The sequence below is a fragment of the Cygnus atratus genome, chromosome 7 (genome assembly GCF_013377495.2).
Source record: "Cygnus atratus isolate AKBS03 ecotype Queensland, Australia chromosome 7, CAtr_DNAZoo_HiC_assembly, whole genome shotgun sequence".
Classification (NCBI taxonomy): Eukaryota; Metazoa; Chordata; class Aves; order Anseriformes; family Anatidae; genus Cygnus; species Cygnus atratus.
The window spans coordinates 14,838,280-14,856,909 of NC_066368.1; the positions used below are offsets into that span (position 1 = coordinate 14,838,280).

At 60.9% G+C, this 18,630-nt stretch overlaps 1 protein-coding gene across 1 annotated transcript in view; it reads right to left on the reverse strand.

The window, feature by feature from the left end:
* Window positions 1–18,201, reverse strand: part of SLIT1 (slit guidance ligand 1) — a 33,177-nt gene extending 14,976 nt beyond the window's left edge. The window contains 2 exon segments of the mRNA XM_035540701.1: window positions 17,510–17,581; window positions 18,137–18,201. Of these exon segments, the coding sequence (XP_035396594.1) occupies window positions 17,510–17,581; window positions 18,137–18,201 (137 nt within the window).
* Between the last annotated feature and the right edge of the window lie 429 nt (window positions 18,202–18,630).

Genomic DNA, 18,630 nt, shown 5'->3' on the forward strand with positions numbered 1-18,630 from the left:
AAGCACAGTCCCCCAGGAATGACTGCGGAGGGACAGCGAACCCGGGGTCACCCTGATGCTGGCACTCCCCCGCCCAGCCGCAGCAGGGTCCCCGCTCCAATCTCTGCCTGTCCCTGCCCCTGCTGGGGTCCCAGGGGCTGCTCCTGCCGCGGTTCAAGGGCGAGCAGCTGGCTGCTGCGAGGAGCATCCAGCCTCTGCGCCGCGGCACAGCCCTCCCGCGAGCCGGCCCCACTGGCAGCCGGAGCGAGCGCTTCATCAGGAGGCCCCAGCCGCCAACAATTATGTGCTGAGTAAATCGATGGGATATAATTGGACTATTAAGATCTCATTATCCTCCTGGCTCCCGGTGCTGCAGCTCGCGGCGCGCTGGGGAGACCGTGACCTGCAGCCAGAGAGACTGCCGCCCGACCCGCGCAGCCGGAGGGGCACCGGGGACAGGGCGCATGGTGTCGCTTCCATCACCTGCTCCCGCGCCGCCTCTGGGGGTGATCCCTGCACCCCAACACAGGGCCCGGACCTGGTCCCACTGCCCCAGGAGCCAGGCAGATCTGGGCTGTGGGACAGTCCTTGCAAAGGGACGGGAGGATGGCACAAGTCGGCGGGCAGGATGGGGCGCTAGGTCACGGCCACCGAGGTCCAGCCAACTGCAGATAGACATTTCCCTTAGGGGAGCTGCCCCATCCCCGCCTGGGGCTCTTTGCAGCGGTGTTTCTTTGTACCTCAGCACCAGGGAAAGCAGCAGATCTGAGCTCATTCTTGCCAGACCCATATATACATATAGAGAGAGGGAGAGAGACCAAACAATCCTTTGCCAGAGCAAGGCAACGCGCTGCTAAACATCACAACATTACGTACCCCAAACCACACACCTCAGCCACATAAGCCTGACCAAGAAATTCTAATTTAGACGTGGCATAGGGTGAAGGTGCAAAGCCTCCCGCTGCTCTGCTGCCCTGAGAGGCTCACGGAGCACACGCTGCCCCCAGCCCCACCGCCTGCCCTCCGGGGGGACGCAGGTGCTGCACAACCCGTTGCAGCCGGAGAGCTGTGTCGCTCGGACAGCCGGGCAGAGCACGGGCAAGAGCAGGTCCCGCGTGGGCTGCGCTGCACATCCAGAGCCACGGGGCTCCGCTCGGCGGGGAGGGATATTGTGGTAACAGGAGGAGCTGGCCGAGGAAAAGAGGGGAGGGTGGGCGGGAGGCGGAGGGGGAATAAAGCATCTGCCACCCACCCTGGAGCCTCTTCAGAGAGGGAAACAAGTTAAAAGCGGCAGCTCTAATGGAAACACAAGTGAAATAACAAGCTGTAAACCCCGCGTGCCTGTCGCCGCCCCCTCCCCACGCTGTCCCTTTGTTCCAGCAACCTCGTTAGCTGCGGGAAGGGGAGCGGACGCCAGGCCCAGGCATCGCCACCCGCTCCCTGGCGCACCAAAACAACTCGAGGGAGTGACAGCGCCTGCCCCAGCACCGCTGCCTGCAGAGGGACCTGCTGCGTGGCTGAGACTGCCCGGGCTCCAGCAGACGGACGGATATATGAGGGCTTTTCACCACCTCCACGTCCCTTGCACCCTGCAAGCTTGCTCTCCTCCCTCCTTCCACGCTTTTGCTTCTGTCTTGTCCTCTAGAAGCAGGAACCCCCTGCAAAAATCTCCACAAAGGTGTGGTTTTCTTCCAGCTCCCCCAGTGCCCACTTTCCCTGCAGCCTGCCGCCCCGGAGCACCACATTTCACGTTTGCATCGCCCGCTGCTGGGTCACACGAGGCTCTACCTGCGAGCAAGCGGGCAGCAGCAGCAAGCACAGCGTGACCTCCGTCGCTGCCAAGGGGCCGAGAGGGGCTTGGGCAGCAGCTGAAGCACCCACACAGCCCTGCGGTGGTCAGCACAGGGTCAGTCCCTCCTTGCCCCGTCATGACCCCGTGCACCGAGGCCAGCTGGACCCTGCTGGGTGCCAGTGCTGTGCCATGCCAGGAGCAATGCCGGGCTCCAGCCCTGCGGGATGGGGAACTCGCATCCTCCAGCACACAGCGTGCACTGTCTGCCACCAGCTCACGGCAGCAGAGACACGCCGACTCCATGCAGCAACGCTCCTCCAAAGTGCAAATGAAAAAGCAAATAGCTCTCCTGCCCAGCCAGCCCCGGCGCTGCGGGGAGCTGGCTGCACCTCTCATTAGCGGGCTTGTCCTGAGGTTTGCTGAGCTCAGAGCTAATTGACTCCCAGCCTCTGAGGCTTTTAATTGCTAATAAGTGTGAAGCCGGCCCTGCCGACCCTCCTGGATTCCTCTGAGGTGTGAATGAGGCTGAGCCAAGCCGAGAATCCTGTCCCGGCTGTCCCAGCCTGGCCAGGAGAGGTGCGAGGTTGCCCAGAGGCTCGCACCCCGCAGCTCCCGGGATGGGATGGCAGCTCCAAACCCTGCTCCCAGCTCCGGCACGGGCTGAAGCAAACTCCCTCTGCCCTGCAGGATGCTCTGGAACCGACGCTGAACTCCACGAGACCCAGCTGGAGTTACGCGGTGAGATGCCCTGCGAGTTGGCAGTCAGGGGACGTTGTCAGCGGGACAGCTCAGATCCTGCTCAGCAGCTGGAAAAAGAGATTTCACACAGCGCTGGGAGGGAACAGCCCTGATAGGAGAGGGTGTGAGGGGAGAGGCAATGCCCTCACCCCGCTGGCACTGCTCCCAGGTGGATCTGGGGGGGCAGCACCCGGTGGTGGCCGTGCCAGAGGGGACGGGGACAGGAGCCGTGCTGGCTCCCCGCGGAGGAGCGCTCCGTGAAGCCCCTGGCACTGAAACACCACGAAAGCCTCTGCCTGCTGCAGGCAGTGCAGCTGCAGCCCTCCGGCCACCAAACATTCCCACCCACGAACCTCCTCCTGCGTTCAACCCCTCCTCCTTGTTTTGGGGAAACAAACGAGGTGCCAGGAGCACGCCTGGGTGCTCCCAGTGCCTCTCCCCTCATCCCCACACGTGGAGCAGCAGCGGGCACAGCCGCAGCACCCTGCAAGGCACTGAGCCCCCTGCATGCAGCTCACGGGTGCCTGGGGGTCTCGCACAGCCCGTCAGCCTCAAAGCGATGCAGCAGCCCCTGTCCCTCTGTAAGCTGCCATGGGGTTAGTTAGCTTTGAGGTTAGCGATGCGTGGCCCGTCTCTGCTCCGAATGCATCTCACGTCAGGTCCAGGCACCCCAAGAGCCCGCGGCTGGCTCCGAGGTGGGGCACAGCCTCGCAGACGTGCCTGGACGGCTGGGGTCCAGGTTATCCGTGCGTCCAGTTTGCTCTGACAGCCCCACAAGAAGCTGACAAGCGGAGGCTGTGCGTTCCCCAGGAGGTCGCTACAACTGCAGGCGTTTCACAGAGGCTGAGCAGCTCGCTGCCATCACCTGCGCTGTGCCAGAGCACGCAGCTCACAGGGGGTCCCAGAGAAAAAAGCACGCACACTGCTACTGCTCCTCCTCCGTGCCCATCCCTGCCACGTTACGCATGCCCGGCCGCATTTCAAACAGCTCAAGCGGGGATTGCAGTGCAGGTTCCAGCTGAGAGAAGGGGACCGGGGTGCGCAGGATGGGACCTAGCACCAGAGAGGTGTGCTCACGGGGCTGCACCGCTCCCCAAAGCCCTGTGTGTGCTGCTGGCCCGGGCTGTGTGTGCAGGTATTGCCACCAGCACCCAGCGCGTTGCCCCCGGTCTCCTTGGCACGCCGGTGGCTCTCTGCCCGTGGCTCTAGGACCCAGGGAGAGGAGGCGCCGAGGCTGATTACCCCTGACAGAGTGGGCCTGGCGGGTTTATTTTTAACAGTTCTGATTGAAGCTGGTTTCCTGCTGACATTAACACTCCTGCATCATTATCGGCTCCCCAGCTCCCAACCGCCAGGATTAAAGCGGGGATGAAGTTCGCGAGCGGCGGGGTCCTGGCCGCATACCCTGCAGAGGGAGGATGCCCAGGCAGGCAGTTCTGGCAGCTGCCAAGAGAGAGATGAGGGGCATCGGTGGCAGGCTGCGGGGCTGGCACCACGGGATGCACGGCAGGCAGTGCTCACACACATGGGAACCGTCCCCGTGCAGCCTTGGGTCAGCGGCACCCGCCCTGCGTGTTGCTTGCCCGGGCCAGCAGCCAGGTCCTGGTTCCAGGCACGGTCCCATTCCGGCACCCCCCAGCTCCTGGAGGAGCGCACGGGGCAGGGGTCACAGCCCCTTTATTTTCAGGCTGGGCAATGCAATGCAGAGCAGGTACCAGGGATCCCTGCGGGGCAGAGCTGGGTGCTCAGAGCTGAAAACCTTTTTTTGTTTTTCCCCTAAGAAACAGTCAAATTCCAATGCATGTGGGCTAAAAATACACCCCAGTCTGCTAAGGACTCTGCCCGCTCCTACATCTCTTGGATGATTCACATTTTGTCGGATTCCAAGATTAAAAATACCAGGGTTTGGAGACAAGCACGTCTCAAGAAGGTGTCAGAGCCTGGCGGGAAGCAGCAGCAGCCCCAAGCTGCGAGGGAGCACGGCCTGATCCTGCCACGGCCTGATCCTGGCACACTGCAGCACCTCGCCTGTCCCCAGGTTGCCCACAGCAGCCAGGGCAACCCCGCTGTGCACCCCCAAGCAGCTCCCAAACAGGACCAGTGCCTACGTGGGAGCTTGCCTCCAGCTTGTACCTAGCGTAATTATGTTCCCGGGTATGAAATCACCAGTAGCTAATTAGACGGACCCGTTCCCGCCTAATACGCCGAAAGCCACCTCCTAATTAAATATTATAGGGATTTAAAAGCATTTCTGACAACATATTAGGTATGTAAAATACTGCAAATTAGCCGGCTCTCCCACTGAAATCCTGCCAGGGAACAATGCAGCTTGCTGGCCAGGAAGGGATCTGGGACATGGCTTCATGTGAATCGGGAGAAGGACCCTTTCTTCTGGCTGAGCTTTTTATTAGGGTTTGGGATTCGTGGAGCACAAAGGCTGCAGCCCAGAAACTCTGAGCCCCTGAGCAAAAGCCCTCGGCACGATCATGGCAGTAAAGGCAGAGGGGATGCCAGGGAGCCCCGAGCTGGTTAGGTAAGCATTAACGCAAATTGTCTGTGAGCCCAGAGATGAGGTCCCAGCCACCGCAGCTTGGAGGGGAACGGGTATTTTATGCATTATCAGCCCAGCCAGCACCACGGGCAGGCACGAGGAGATAGCGGGGAGCTGCTCAGATGCTCGGAGAGGCAATTTCCACCCCAATGTGGTGCATTTGATGTCGTGTGAAGCCCATTTCACACACACCGCCTGCCTCTGCCTTGCACAGCATGCAGGGATGGGGCCAGCCCCTGCACAGCCCCAGCCACACACGCGAGCACCCCACAGTGCCCCAGCCACCCCGATGGGCACCTGGAGGTCCCCATTGCACCCACTGAACCCCTCTGGCCAGAGAACAGCTGGGTTTGGTCTCCCCTGCTCGGCTGGAGAACCCAGCGGGGATGGAGCTGGGGGCCATGGGATGCTGAAGGGCTGCAGCATCTCCCCTTCTGCACACAGGAGCAGCACTACGCAGCCCGGCACGGCCCGTGGCTGCTCCGGGGCCGGGCTCTTCCCCTAAAACCAGAGCAGAGAGCAGGAGGTTTGCAAGAGAGAGGGCTGGGAGCGAAGGCAGGGAGCAGCACCGGGTAATTGCCCGCAAACTCGCAGGGCGTTTGAAATTCACACTTCAAAGTTGATGTCTGAGGGGCCTGGCCTGCCTTTGTGGCACACCAGGGGCAAGTCGGGGAGCATGAAGGGCAGTGGGGAGAGGCGACCGCTCGCGCTCCCATGGCTTCAGTGCCAGCGTCAGCCACCCGCTGGGCTGCACTCATCCCTTCCCTGCTGCAGCTGCCAGCAGCGCCCCTGCCTGTCCCTGGCACTCCCAACCGAGGGATGCAGATCTGCGACCCCAAACCGGGCCAGGCTGCGCACGCTAATGCCCCAGCTCTCTGCTAAGCAGGGCGGGATTGAGGGGCTAAGTGCATCAAAGCCAGGCTTTGGACTGGCTTAAAAAGGCACCCCGGTTTTAATCTGCCTGCCCACACCAGCTACAACGAGACCCCCCCCCAAGCCATCTGCAGCCCCGCGAGCAGCATCCCAGCGCCTCACACAAGGCAGCCGAAGCCCAGACACGGCAGGGCTGGCCGAACAGCTCTCCGGGACAAACTGTCCCCTCTGCACCTTGGGGACAGCCACACCAAGCCCCTCTGCTCAGCCCCCAGCGCTGAGCCAGCACAGAATCCATCCCTCCCAGGGCTGCAGCCCACACCGCTGCTTTCCAGGGGATCAGCAGCCTCATCCCCCTTTATCCAGGGACAGATTGGGGACAGCGTGCATCGGCGGCCACAAATCCGGGCACCACTCTCCCTCCTCCAGCCCCGAGACCTCCTGAGCCCCCCCTGAGCCTCGCCAGCTGGAAAGCTCCCCCTGCAAAACCCCATCTGCGGGGCCGGGCGATGCCTTCCCCGGAGGCAGCAGGGGGCACGGGGAGGGTGCAGGTCACCGAGAGGGGACAGGACCCGTGCAGGGAGAGGGGCTGCCATGCACAAAGGCATGCACAACAGCAGGGAAGGGGTCCCGCCGCCCGTTTTGCAGCGGGAGGAGGATTTGCGCTGCAAACAGCTCCTGCCCCTCGTTATTTTTTCTTATCCCTTATCTTATCCCTTATCAATAATTCACAGGTACAAACGATAACGTTAGCTGTCATGGGCTGGGAGCCACATGTCCCCGGTGAGGGGGAAGGGGCCGGGGCGGTCGCTATTGTTAATGCGTGTTGCACTGGGTGGGGGGGGAGGCGGGTTGGATAAATATTTAACAACGTGTCTCCGAGCAAATGTCCATGACCAAGGGCTGAACATGGGTTTTACACAGAGCTGCTCCTGCCCTGCAGAGGGTCATTAGCATGTTAAAAGCCGTCAGAGCGGGATGATGGAAGCCCCTCATGGGAGGACCCCCCCCAGCACTCAGCCTGGGGGGGGGGCGGCTGGAACATGGCAGGGCTTTCCCTGCCAAATTCCCCTCTCCCGAGCACAAAGGACGGGGCTGTGCCCTGGGTGGTGCAGGGGAGAATCCCAAAGTCCCGTACGGAGGGCAGGACGCGGGTGTCTGCCCCGCCGAGGGGGCACCTTGGGTGCCTGGGGTCTGGTGGGTGGCCGGGGCAGCGCATTGTGCAGCGGCGTTACAAAGGGCAGACAAAGAGCCACACACCGCATTTTGTGCGAGCTTCCTCTCCCGGCCTTTCTTTCGCCGTGTTGAGGGTGAGCTTTCTGTGTAAATCCCCGGGGGGCGCGAGGGGAGAATAGGTGTCTTTGTTGGAGAGGCTGGAGGGGGAAAAAAGGAAAAAAAAAAAAAAAAAAGACACAAAACCCAAAGGCTGCAAGGACGGAGCACAAAGATTCGCGGAGCATGCAAAGAAATTCCTACAGGCAGAGGATCAGCGGTCAGCAGGCTGTGAGCACGCAGGCAGGGCTGCACCCATGCGCTGGGAGCCCCCCGCTTTGCACCCCTCGTTCTGCACACGCTGTCCCCAGAGGACCCCGGGGGGACAATTCTCCAGGGGCAGGCTCCCAGCTACAGCGGGACCCCAGCCCCAGAGCACGCAGCCACCAAGTCACCCGGGGCTACGCGCCCCTGTGTCACCCAGGGAAGGGGACATTCAGCCACTGGGACGCCCCTGCCCACGCAGCCCAGGCACAGAGCTCTCCCTGGGGACCCGCTCCAAGGCTGTCCCTTCCCATTTTGACCACTGGGGAAAGCAGCACGGTCTCCTTTGCAGCTTCAGAGGACATCACGTCCACCTCTTCCCTGCTGAGTCTTCAATGGTTAACAGCGGTGAAAAAGCCAAGTTTATTTCTAGTCTGAATTTGTCTGCTTTCAGCCTCCAGCTACCGAACAATTTTATGCTTTTTCTCTTTATCTTCCGTTAAAAAAAAAAAAAAATTAATGAGGTGTCTACAATCAGGCTTCTCCCCATGCAGGTATGCAGAGGCGGTGATCAAATCCCCTCCTCACCTCCTCTCACACACACTAAATAGGCCGAGCACTTTAATTCTTGTCACTGGGAGGCAGGTTTTCCACACCTCCAATTACCTTGCACTTCCTCTCCGAGCACTTTCTAATTTCCCAGTCCCTATCCCGTGGGCCCTGAGGCAGGAGCACCTTTCGGGGGAGCCCTCCCACATGGTGACCCCCAGCCCTGCTCTGCTCATCCTCACCCCCTAAGCTGCAGCGCTGGGACCCCGCGTCCCGGAGCGGGCTGTGAGCTGGCTGCTAAGTCCTTTTCGGTGTAACCACGTCCCCAGATGCCGTTCGTGGTCTCGTAGCCGTGACCTACATTTCTTTCCCAGATGCGAGCCCTCGTGTGCGGCTGTTTGCCAGCGCAGGTGTTTCGGCGGAGCTGCGTGCCCCCAGCTGCTCTGTGGGACCCGTGTCCCGCCGGCAGCCCCAGCCCCGCTCCCTTCGCCTATCAGCACGCCTTTCCTTCCAAACCGAGCTGCAATATCCCACTCCGTGTCGCTGCAGGTGGCTCCTTCCCCAGCTGCATCGCTCACACGGTGCGAGAAACGGAGGCGAGGAGCAGCCAAAGCGTTGGCAAAAATCAGTTTTACCACCCAGGAATTACGGTGGGGCAGGAGCAGAGCCCCCCAGCACCCCGCCAGCGATGCCACCGCCGCAATTTCCCCGTGAAGTCTACCAGTGAATCATGTTGTCAGAGATGCTACACTGATTTTGCAGAATATTAATGTTTTCATGGCAATATCCTTCAGGCAAGAGTAAAATGACTTGCAGAAGTCTCGGTATATCATGTCAGCGCAGTCGCTACTTATCAACCCAATTTGTCAGCTCATCAAAAAAAATGATATCGGGTTTGTTTGACGAGAGCAATTTTCCATGTGGAGTGGCATTAATTATCCTTTAATTCCTCCCTGATTGCCGCCCGTGCTGTAGCTGGGATCGGTGTCACGCTGGAGGCAGCTCCGCATCGCGGGGACACGCTGCCGCTCACCACGGCGCTGTCACCACCAGGGTGGCAGAGTGCCTGATGTCCAGAGCTTTGTGCCCCCCGGGCACAGCTCCTGGTCTGGGTCACACCAGGTCCGGGGACCTCGTGCCACCCCGGCGAAGAGCCGGGTTTGTGCATCCCTGCCAGGGCTGGGGACCTTTCCACCCCTCCAGCCCCTTTTCTCGGGCAGCGTGTGCTGGGGAGGCCCCCGGCGGAGCCAATATTTGCTTTCTCTCCGGTCAGCCCTCGGGCTGAGGAATGCGGGGTCACCACCTGCGGGGCTCTGCGGAGAGGCGCTTGTGTGGCTGGGACGCGGGAACGTCCCCTCGCGGCCGCGCTATTTCTTCTCTCAATATTTGTAGAAGGAAACGAGAGGCGGGGGACCAAGCCCAGGCCAGGATGGGGGGCAGACGGCGTGTCGGCAGAAAGTACCCCTTGGGGCTCCTTCCCCTTAGCCCTGAGGGGCTCTTCTGTGGACCACTCCCCTAAGAAGTTTAAATCCTGCTGTTAGCCGTCCTACAGCACGGGAGATATCCCCAGCAGCCAGGGGGCTTGCAGATTGTGTCACTGCTCTCAGCCGCAAATAAAACTCAGAAGCAATGACCCTGCCCATGGCCCTGGGGGTCCCCACCGGTGACACTGCTCCCCAGCAGCCCACTTAGCGCTGCCCTTTGCCGGCGCACACCTGATCTCTTTTGTGACCGACGTGCTTCGCATCCCAGCGTCAGAACCGGGGTGACGGAGCCCCAAGGTACCCCCAGAGCCCAGGTGGGGGTGCAAAGGACTAAATATCATCGTTCCTCGTGTTACGACCAAGAAGAAACTTCTGCTCCGGTGGTGCTGCTGTGGTGGGCTGTGTTTGCACTGTCAGCTCACCACGGAGCCAAGGCACCTCCAAAGGCCGGACTCGCACGCTGTGTTTATCCCCAGCCCGGCGTGCCCGGAGCCTTGTGACCTCTAAAAGGCTCCTGGCGTGTCCGCAGGCTGGCCCCGGGCACCGAGAGGCAGCCAGCAGCCCAGGGGACCCTGTCCCTGCAGGCACTAGCTCAGAGCAGCCGCTTGCCGCAGCATCGCGGCTCCCAGCCCCGGCCGCCTCGCCCCCAGCTGGGGTTGGGGTTGTGAGGCTGTTTCCCAGTCCGGGATGCCCATCTGGAAGCCATTAGGCACCTTTAATCCCCCTCATCCATTCTGGTGCTGTCTGAGCTCCCCCCCACCAACACACACAAACGCTGCCATTCAAGCAGTTAATTTAAACAAATTCTGCCCAGCCGCCACGTCGCGAAGCGATGAAAAAGCCAAACGAAGCAGCTCAAAGCCAAGGGGGGAGAAAAAAAAAATAATGAAAGAAAGAAAAGAAAGAAAACCACTCGGCACGGCGGGGCTGATACCCAGAAAGACCAGCTGCATCCTCCTGTCCCAGCCAGCCACGGTTCCTCCCCTCTCGCAGGCAATCAGATACCATGCGGGCTGCGTAATTGGATGGCGAAGGATGGAGAGAGACATCTTAAAGCTGGGCTCTAATCTCATTAACACCCGGCTGCGGGGATGCTGTGAAATCGTGGGGATGCAGGAATGAGCCACACGCTGCGCCCACGGGGAAGAGAGCGAGTGAGCCGGAGCGCCCGGAGAAAGGAAAATGCCTCTGTATGCACGGTGCCGCGCTGCGCTGCCCCGGTTCCATCCCCACCACGCTGATTAGTAATTAATAGTGCTGGTGGTAATTGCTCTCCTGCTTTAATAGCCACTGCCGCAGACCGGCACGGACCCAGCAAAACGCGCGGCCGCGCGTTTTGCTGGGTCCGTGCCGGTCTGCGGCTAGTGGGGACCACGAGCCCCTCTAGCAAATCCCCCAGTAGGGTCCTTCAATGGGTCCAGCCCCAAAAAATGCATCCCCAGGCCCCCGTTGCCTGGGCGACCCCGCAAGCCCGCATCGCATCACGGTGGCCCCTGGGAAAAAGCATCCCAAGCCCGGGATTTGGATGGCGGGGGGGGGGGGGGGGGGGGGGGGGAAGCGCCCACCCACCTGTGGGGCTTGGAGCAGGACAAAAGCCCCTTTGAGCGCCATGCCGCAGTCCCCACAGGGATGGGAGGGCTCTGGGGATGCGGGGCCAGGACTCCTGGGTCCCAGATCAGTGTGGGAGGGGTCTGGGGATGGAGAGTCCCCTCGCAGCTTGGAGGTGAGGGGGTATTTTGGGGCTGGAAGGAGCGTTTCCTGTGCTTTCCATCAAAGTTTAATTTAATTCTCTGCTCATCCTCCACAGGATCCTGAAACCATCGTTTCCCAAACACTTGGAGGACGGCCAAACTCACCTCACCAGCACCTCCTGGAGCAACTCCCTTGCTCCCCGAGCAGCTCTGCCCCAAACTCCTTCTCCCACCAGAGGGACAGCGAGACGGGGAGAAGGGGGGGCAAGGAACCCACTGCGACCCCCCCCCCCGGCTGTGTCCTGCCGCCCCGTTTACAGACAAACAGTGAGATGTCTTCGGTTACAGACAGCTCCCTCGGGAGCAGTAAAAATTAATCCAGCTTTTCCTGTCCTGAAGGGAAGTACAAACGGGGACCAGAGCCTCAGGGGGCAAAGGGAGGGGGGAGGGTGCAAAAACCATGGAGAGGGGGGGATGCTGCGGGTAAGACCCTGTAATCCCCAGGCTGCTATGGGGCAGTGGGGGTCCCAACCCCAGGTGTCTGTGTCTCGCTGGTTAAGTGGGGATAAGCCTGGGATGATAATTAAATTAACAAAGACGAGGATCTGGGAGATGAGCCCCCACCTCCCTAAAGCCCCTCCAACACACCGGGAAAGGGGCTCTCCAACCCCGTGCCGGGACCCCCCCAGCGCATCCCCAGCTTCCCCTTGGCAGTGCCCCCAGACCCCTCCGTGCTGGGAAATGCCACCCAAGGGAACCGCGGGTTAATTAGCCAGCTCTGCACATTGCCACGTCTGGGGGATACGTGTGCGGGGGTACCGAGCTACAATTTGCTTTAAAATCACCACCTCAGACTTCTTTCCCTCATGTCCTGGAAATCAAATTACCGGAGGATAAGTCTGCTCACGATTCTTTGAAATTACTTTGAACCTTTCTCCTAAGCGAGCCGTAAAAACAGGAGGAAGGAAATGCTTTTATTCTGCTATCAAAATATACGGACAAAGGGAGCACTTCTTCGAGTGCTTTTTTAACTCTTTCAGAGGAACAAAAGTGGTTGGGGGGGCAGACGGGGCATACGGGTGCTAAGCTGGGATGGACGGGTTCGAATATGTCATTGTCCCGTGCAATTAGCACCACTGCCCAGCATTAGGAAGATCAGCCCTTGAATTTTGGGTTGTGTTTCAATGCAGGCTGCAAATGCAGGGAGGTGGGCAGCGATGCTCTGCATGGGACAATGGCACGTAGAGGGGGCAGCGGCTGGAAACAGCACCTCGCTTCGGTCCTGACCCCTTTGCCTTAATAACTTAGCAAAGTCAAATCCAAGCCGTGCACCCAAAGCAGGGCTGAGGGTGCACGGGGCAGGCGTCCCACACAGCGGTGGCTGGAGGGGGATCCCAGAGGCAGGTAGGAGAGGGACGAGCGTGGCAAGGGTGGGAATCGCTGGGGAAATGCCCGGCTGCAGCCGCAGCCCCCTGGCCGCCCGCCTGGCAGCGTCTCCTGCGCGGTCACCTCCCCACCTATTAGTGGTGCATTTGTTTCCCCGCGTTTCCTTAGAGCTGTCACGAGCCACACTGACTCTTTGTTCCCGGGGGCTGCGGCGGGGCCTCTCTTCCCCCTCCCCGATCCCCCCGCCCCAGCTGGGGGGGGGGGGGGGTCTCGCCTCGCACAGACCCTGCAGCCCCCCCCCTCCTGATTGGTATTCGGGGGGACGCGTCCCAGCCCGGCCCCCCCAGCCCCGCGCTGCCTTGCTCCGTCCCCGACAGAAGGGTCTTTGTCGGGGAGCGCGAGGGGGTCTGGCACCCGGAGTCGCGGGGACAACTTGGGCACGGTGACAGCGGGGACGCTGTGCCCGAGGGGAGGGGGATGCTCCCGGCAGGGGCTTCACATCCAGGCGTTGGGGATGGAGGGGGTGAGCTGCTGCGGGACCCCAGAGGGGATGCAGGGCAGAGATGCCGGGAAGCAGCGCGTACACATCTGTGCGCAAAGCACCACGCGCGTGGGGTGCCGACGCGAACACCGCGCCGTGCCCGTGGTCCCCTTCCCACGCAGCGGTTCCCAGGCGCACACCGAGCTCCCGGCTGCAGAACGAGGCGTGGAGCACAAAACCTCGCTGGAGGCACCGAGCCTCAGCCAAAGCCCCAGCAGGAGAGGTGTGGGAGGACGGGGCGGGTGTCTGGCACGGGAGAGCCGGCACGCAGCCAGAGCCAGCCCACCGCCTCGGCAGGATTGCCAGCAAGCCAGGGCGCAGCAGGCACGAAGGAAACATCCTTGGGGTGCTGTGCCGGGGGAAGAGCACCCCCCGTGCACCCTGACCTGCCCATGCACACGCTTGGCACCAGCACCAGGGCACAGGACCGCCCATCCACCCACCCAGCGATCCCCTAGCCCGCGTTCCCATCCCGCCCGGCGTTTCTCCATCCCGCCCGATGTTTCTCCATCTCCCCTGCTCCCACCCGGGGCTTTCCCCGAGCAGCGCCGCGAGGAGCGGTCACTGGCACAGTCTCGCAGGCAACACCTCCCACGCGCAGCCAGCCCCATCTGAGCCGGGCCTGCTTTGTTATTCCTTCCCCCGACAGCTCCTTTTTCACTTGTCACCCTGTTTTGCTACTATGCAGCTCACAGCTTCCTCCCGCGTCCTTGTGGTCCTCTCCTTCTGAAGGATGTCATTTGCATTTTCTCGAGTTATTTAACACCACTCGATTTTTTTTTCTCTTCTGCCTGCCTTTATAGAGGCAATGGGGCTGCTTTTGGGCCAGATGCGGGAGTGGCAGCGAGGAACCTGCCCCAGAGCTCGCTGTAATGCAGACCCCTGTACCTGAGCACCACACGGCAGTGCTGGGGGCTCAGGTCAAGGCTCCCCCATCGCCCAGAGCTTCAAACACCCCCGGTGCAGGGAGGGCTGGCTCACCCCTGCTATCCCTCCCAGCTCCCAGATAGGAGCAAAGGGACAGCATCGCTGCTTTCTGCAGGCTCTGGCCACCAGAGGAACACCTTGCTAGGAGCAGGCACCCCCAGCTCCCACAGCATCCCCTGTGTCCCTGGCTCTGTCTCGGAAAGCCACCGGTGCTGATTGAGATGTTAACGCCGCTTCCAAGGAGCCCCGTGGAGGCTGGCTGCTGCCCTGACAGACGGACAGGGAGCAGGACCGCCAGCCCTTTCTTCCCCCCCGGCCTTGGCGGCGAGCACGGACGCAGCACCAGCTCCTCCACCGTTTTTGCTGGCAGGGGTCCGACGAGCCGTGGCCAGCATCCGAAATGCTCAGAGCTGCCCGCGCTGAGCGCCGCTCCTCTCCTCCCTTGCGCCAGCTCGGCTTCCCCGGGAGGAAACTCGTTATTTATAGCCGTCCTGGCTGCTGGCAGCACATTTCCACAGCCCACGTCTTTGCCTCCCTGACGATGCACCCGCAGCGTCTCCGTTCTCACCCTGCTGCCTCAGCCACCCCAGGCTCCTCTCTCCTCGCCCAGCACCCCCAAAGGGGCTTAAATAGAGATTCAGGGGGAAGATTTGAAGAGAGCAGGGAGAAACCCAAGGGCTTGGCTTTTCCCAAGGGAAAAACAGCTCCCACCAGCTCGGGAGAAGGGCAGGAGCGAGCGGGGCTGAGCGGAGATGCGCACGGCCGCAGGGAGCAGCGCAATAGCAGAGGTCACCTTCGTGCCTGGCCGATTCCCCCCCGGTGCAAGGCGAGATGCATTTTTTATCAGCTCACCACTTCACAGGAGACGTGCCCTTCCCCAGCCCGCCGCGGGGGCAGCCGCGCCCCCCCCCGGGCCCGCCACGCTTTGTTCTTCCGTCCGGCGCTGACAGTTTAATTAAACCCAGTTTGAGATGGGGTCGCCTGGGTCACGCGCGCTCCGGCAAAGCCTCAGATCAGCGCCATTTCCAGCCACCGGCGCTGCTTAATGAGTTACCCGCTCGTTACGGCGGGTATCAACAAGGCAGGCCGTGCAGCCCCCCCCTTGCCATCCCGCTGTGGGTCCGGCTCAGCCCCTTCGCTGTCTCCTGCCCCCACGCTCAGCCCCAGGGCAGCCGGGGCAGGATCCAGCCCCAAAATCAGCTCTTACGCATCCGAATGGGGACAGAGTGGCAGGTCCATCCCAATGGCAAACTGAATGGCAGGAAGGGAACTCAGTGTGCACTGAAATCGCAAATTTTCAGGCAATTTCTGAGCCCACAGGCTGTGGCAGCAGCAGCCCCAGCTGCTATCCTTCCCCCAAGGAGGGGGCACCAGCTCTGGCTGCATTTACTGCAGCCATCCCTGGCCGAGACAGACTCTGGGCAGGCGTCAGCCCAATATTCCCAAGTAGCAAGAGAAAACATTCCTCTCCAGGCATCTCACCTCCCCCGCGGCCTCATTTGAGGCTCGTTTTCCACTGGCCCTCTCCTGCCATTCCCCAGCTTATTTGCGCCCCGGCGGATCAGGTTTACCTCCAGCCCATTCCATTATCCTGATGCACAAATGCTCTTTACAGCCTGGATCTGAGTAACTAATTGCAGCTCGCGCAGGGCCTGGAGACCACAAAGCACCACCGGAGTGGATTAGGTTTTGACACTTGGACCCAGGAGGCGGAAAAGGCCTCTCTGCATCCTGACCCGAGCCAAGGTCCTCCTCTGCGTGCCCATGAGAGATCTCTGTGAGTGCAAGACCATCGCATGGCTGCCACCCACCGCACATTCAACAGATTTGCCCTAACTTCTGCTGCTACATAACCAAGGTGCTGCTGAAGATTCAGCGAGAGGAAGGCTGGAGGATGCTGCAGCACCCAGGCCAGCGCCCAGGCACCCATCCGAGCAGCCCCCTCTGGGTCCCGCACCCACCCGTCTGCTTGAGCTGTCGCCCACCTGCCGGACCTGGGAGCCCCAGCAGCCCCAGAGCTGGAGATGCACGCCGGGGCTGGATGTGGTGGGCAGGGCACTGGGAAGCTGGCACGGGCACCAGGTGCTGGAAATGGTCTGAGGACAGCGCCCTGTAAGAGCTCTCAATTCCTGTCCCATCCCTCACGGTGTCCCAGCCAGACTCTGGGGCAAGAAGGGGGCACCGGCCACCCCAGATCCCTTTCAGCAGTTAAATAAGCACGAAGCCTGGTGGAGAGGCTCCGATTTCAGCTCGAGCAGAGCTGATTTCAATTTAGCTTAAACCTGTTCCCCACTGACTCATATCCCTGTAGCCCGAGCCGGCTTTGCAGCAATTTAAGAGTGTCCTTGTGACCTCCCGCACCGCCGCACCAGCACGGTTTCAGATCTCACCTCCTGCTAAGCCAGCGTGACGGGGCGTCTAGACAAGGTCTGCACTGGTACCCCCTTCCCTGCCATCCCCCCAAACTGTCCTGGGAAACCTCAGGAGCAGGGAGCCACAAGGAGAGTCAGCAGCAGGTCCCTGATGGTCCCCCAAGCGCAGCACCTGATGCTCCCAGGGACCGGCACCACCTATTGCTGAGGGGCTGCAAGACCCAAGCCCGCTCGCCCCGTCTCAGATCGCAAAAAAAAATAATCAAAAACCATCTACAGGTGCTGTGCCAGCAGAGAAGGCCAGAACACAGCTCTAAGGTGGGACAGAAGAGGTTTGACACCACCAGACCATGGGGTGGGAAGCGACAGCGGAGCAACAGGCGGGGCTGGCGTGCGCCCACCCGCACGGAGGGGTGTGAAGGGCACGTCCCCACCTCCCTGACGAGCCGCTGGGCTTTGCTTTTTGAAAGAGCCCAGTGCTAAAATCTAGGGAAGATGAAAAGGGAAACATGACTGTAAAATAACTCTCTCCACTGTGTTTTTGTTGCGCAACGGGCGGCTGGAGGAGGATGGGCCTTTGCTGGCGCCACGCTACGGCACAGCTGAGCTCAACAAATGCCATTTGATAATTAATTGAACGCCTGTGCTATCAGCTGCCATTACCTAGGCCCATCGCTGGCACCCGTCCACCATTTCACACATCCCACGCTGGCAACCCACACGGCGGTTTAACCCTTCATTAAACGCCGCGACCGACTCCTGGCACCCGCAGCATCGCCCTGCGGCAGAGCAGCTCAGCCAGAGCATGCCCCAGGCACTGCCATGCCTATCCTGGCAGCATGCTGGCCCATTCGGTTATTTTACCCGCTCCTGCCTCAGTGGGGACCTAATGTCCTCAATTCACAGCTAAGAAGTGGAGATGGAGGATGCCACATGTACAGACCCCGCGTCCTGGCCACAAATGCCCTGCTCCTGCATGGTGCAAGCATCCTCTCCACGTGGTGCAGAGCACCCAGCCCAAACCACCAGCACTTACAGGACATCGTTAAACATCAACACAACCCCCTGAGCCCCCCAAGGGACACCCCTGCCCCTCCAGTCCCCCAGCAGCCCCACACACGGCCGGGTAGGGGACCTAGGAGGTACTCACAGCCGTGACAGAGCCTGGTTGTGCTGGAAGAGGAGCTCGGGCAGGGCGTGCAGCTGGTTGCGGTTCAGCCGTCTGCGGGGAAGGAGGAAAGGGTCACGGGCTGGGGAGGAGAGCTGGAACCCCACCCCAGGCACAGCTTTGGCTCGCTCCGGCACACCCGCTTCCAGGTGATGGGAGCCAACTGGGCATTAATAGATTTACTCACAATATTGCAATTATATGCAGACAGGACTCCAAGCTGTTAGCTGCTGATTGCTGCTTAACTGCGCTGTTAACCTGCTGCTCACTCGGCTCCTAATATTTGCTCGAGCAGCTCGGGGGTTTTAAGCTGCTGAGCTTTTTTATTGAGTACTGAACTGTAGCTCACGACTCCCTGGCTCACCCACAGGACACAGCTGATAACAATGGTAGTGATTTGTGTTTAACCTGCCCCTCACCTCAGGAGCATCAGAAAGGGCTTTGAGATCTGTAGGAACAGCAATAGGCTTGCTTCCCATGCTGCTGTGCAGGAGTGATGCTGTTTGAAGTCACACAGCACCAATGGGCTATGGGTTAAGGCAAAAAGTGCCCGCAGGGAGCAGAACTGCCACCCCGTGCCACCCACCCGCCTGCACGCCCACCACTCACAGCCGCTCCAGCTCCTTCATGTCATCGAACGCCCCGCGCTCCACCATGCTGATCTGGTTTTCCATCAGCTGCCTGCAGAGAGGGTCACAGGGAGAAGGGGTTGGCTTTTGGAAGAGTGGTCTCCAACCCAACCCAACCCAACCCTACCCAAGATCTTTCTCCCCACCATATGCTCCATCCCAACATGGATGCCCACCAGCCCCACCAGCAGGTGCCCACCAAAGGGCTCAGCACCATCCTTAGCCCCCCGGAGGGGCCGCACGCTGAGCGTGCCGCTCGCTGGGGACTCACAGGACACGGAGCTGCTTCAGCCCGGAGAAGTCGTTCTTGTGGATGCGTGTGATGTTGTTGCCGTTGAGCTCCCTGGGAAGAGAAGAGGCGGAGGTCAGGGGGAAAGTGCTTGGGAACCAGCCGGGCACTGCGGCACCACAGTCCCCAGAAAGGCATAGCCCAAAGGACAGCAGTGGCCACTGCATTTCTGTGCCCTCAGTGCA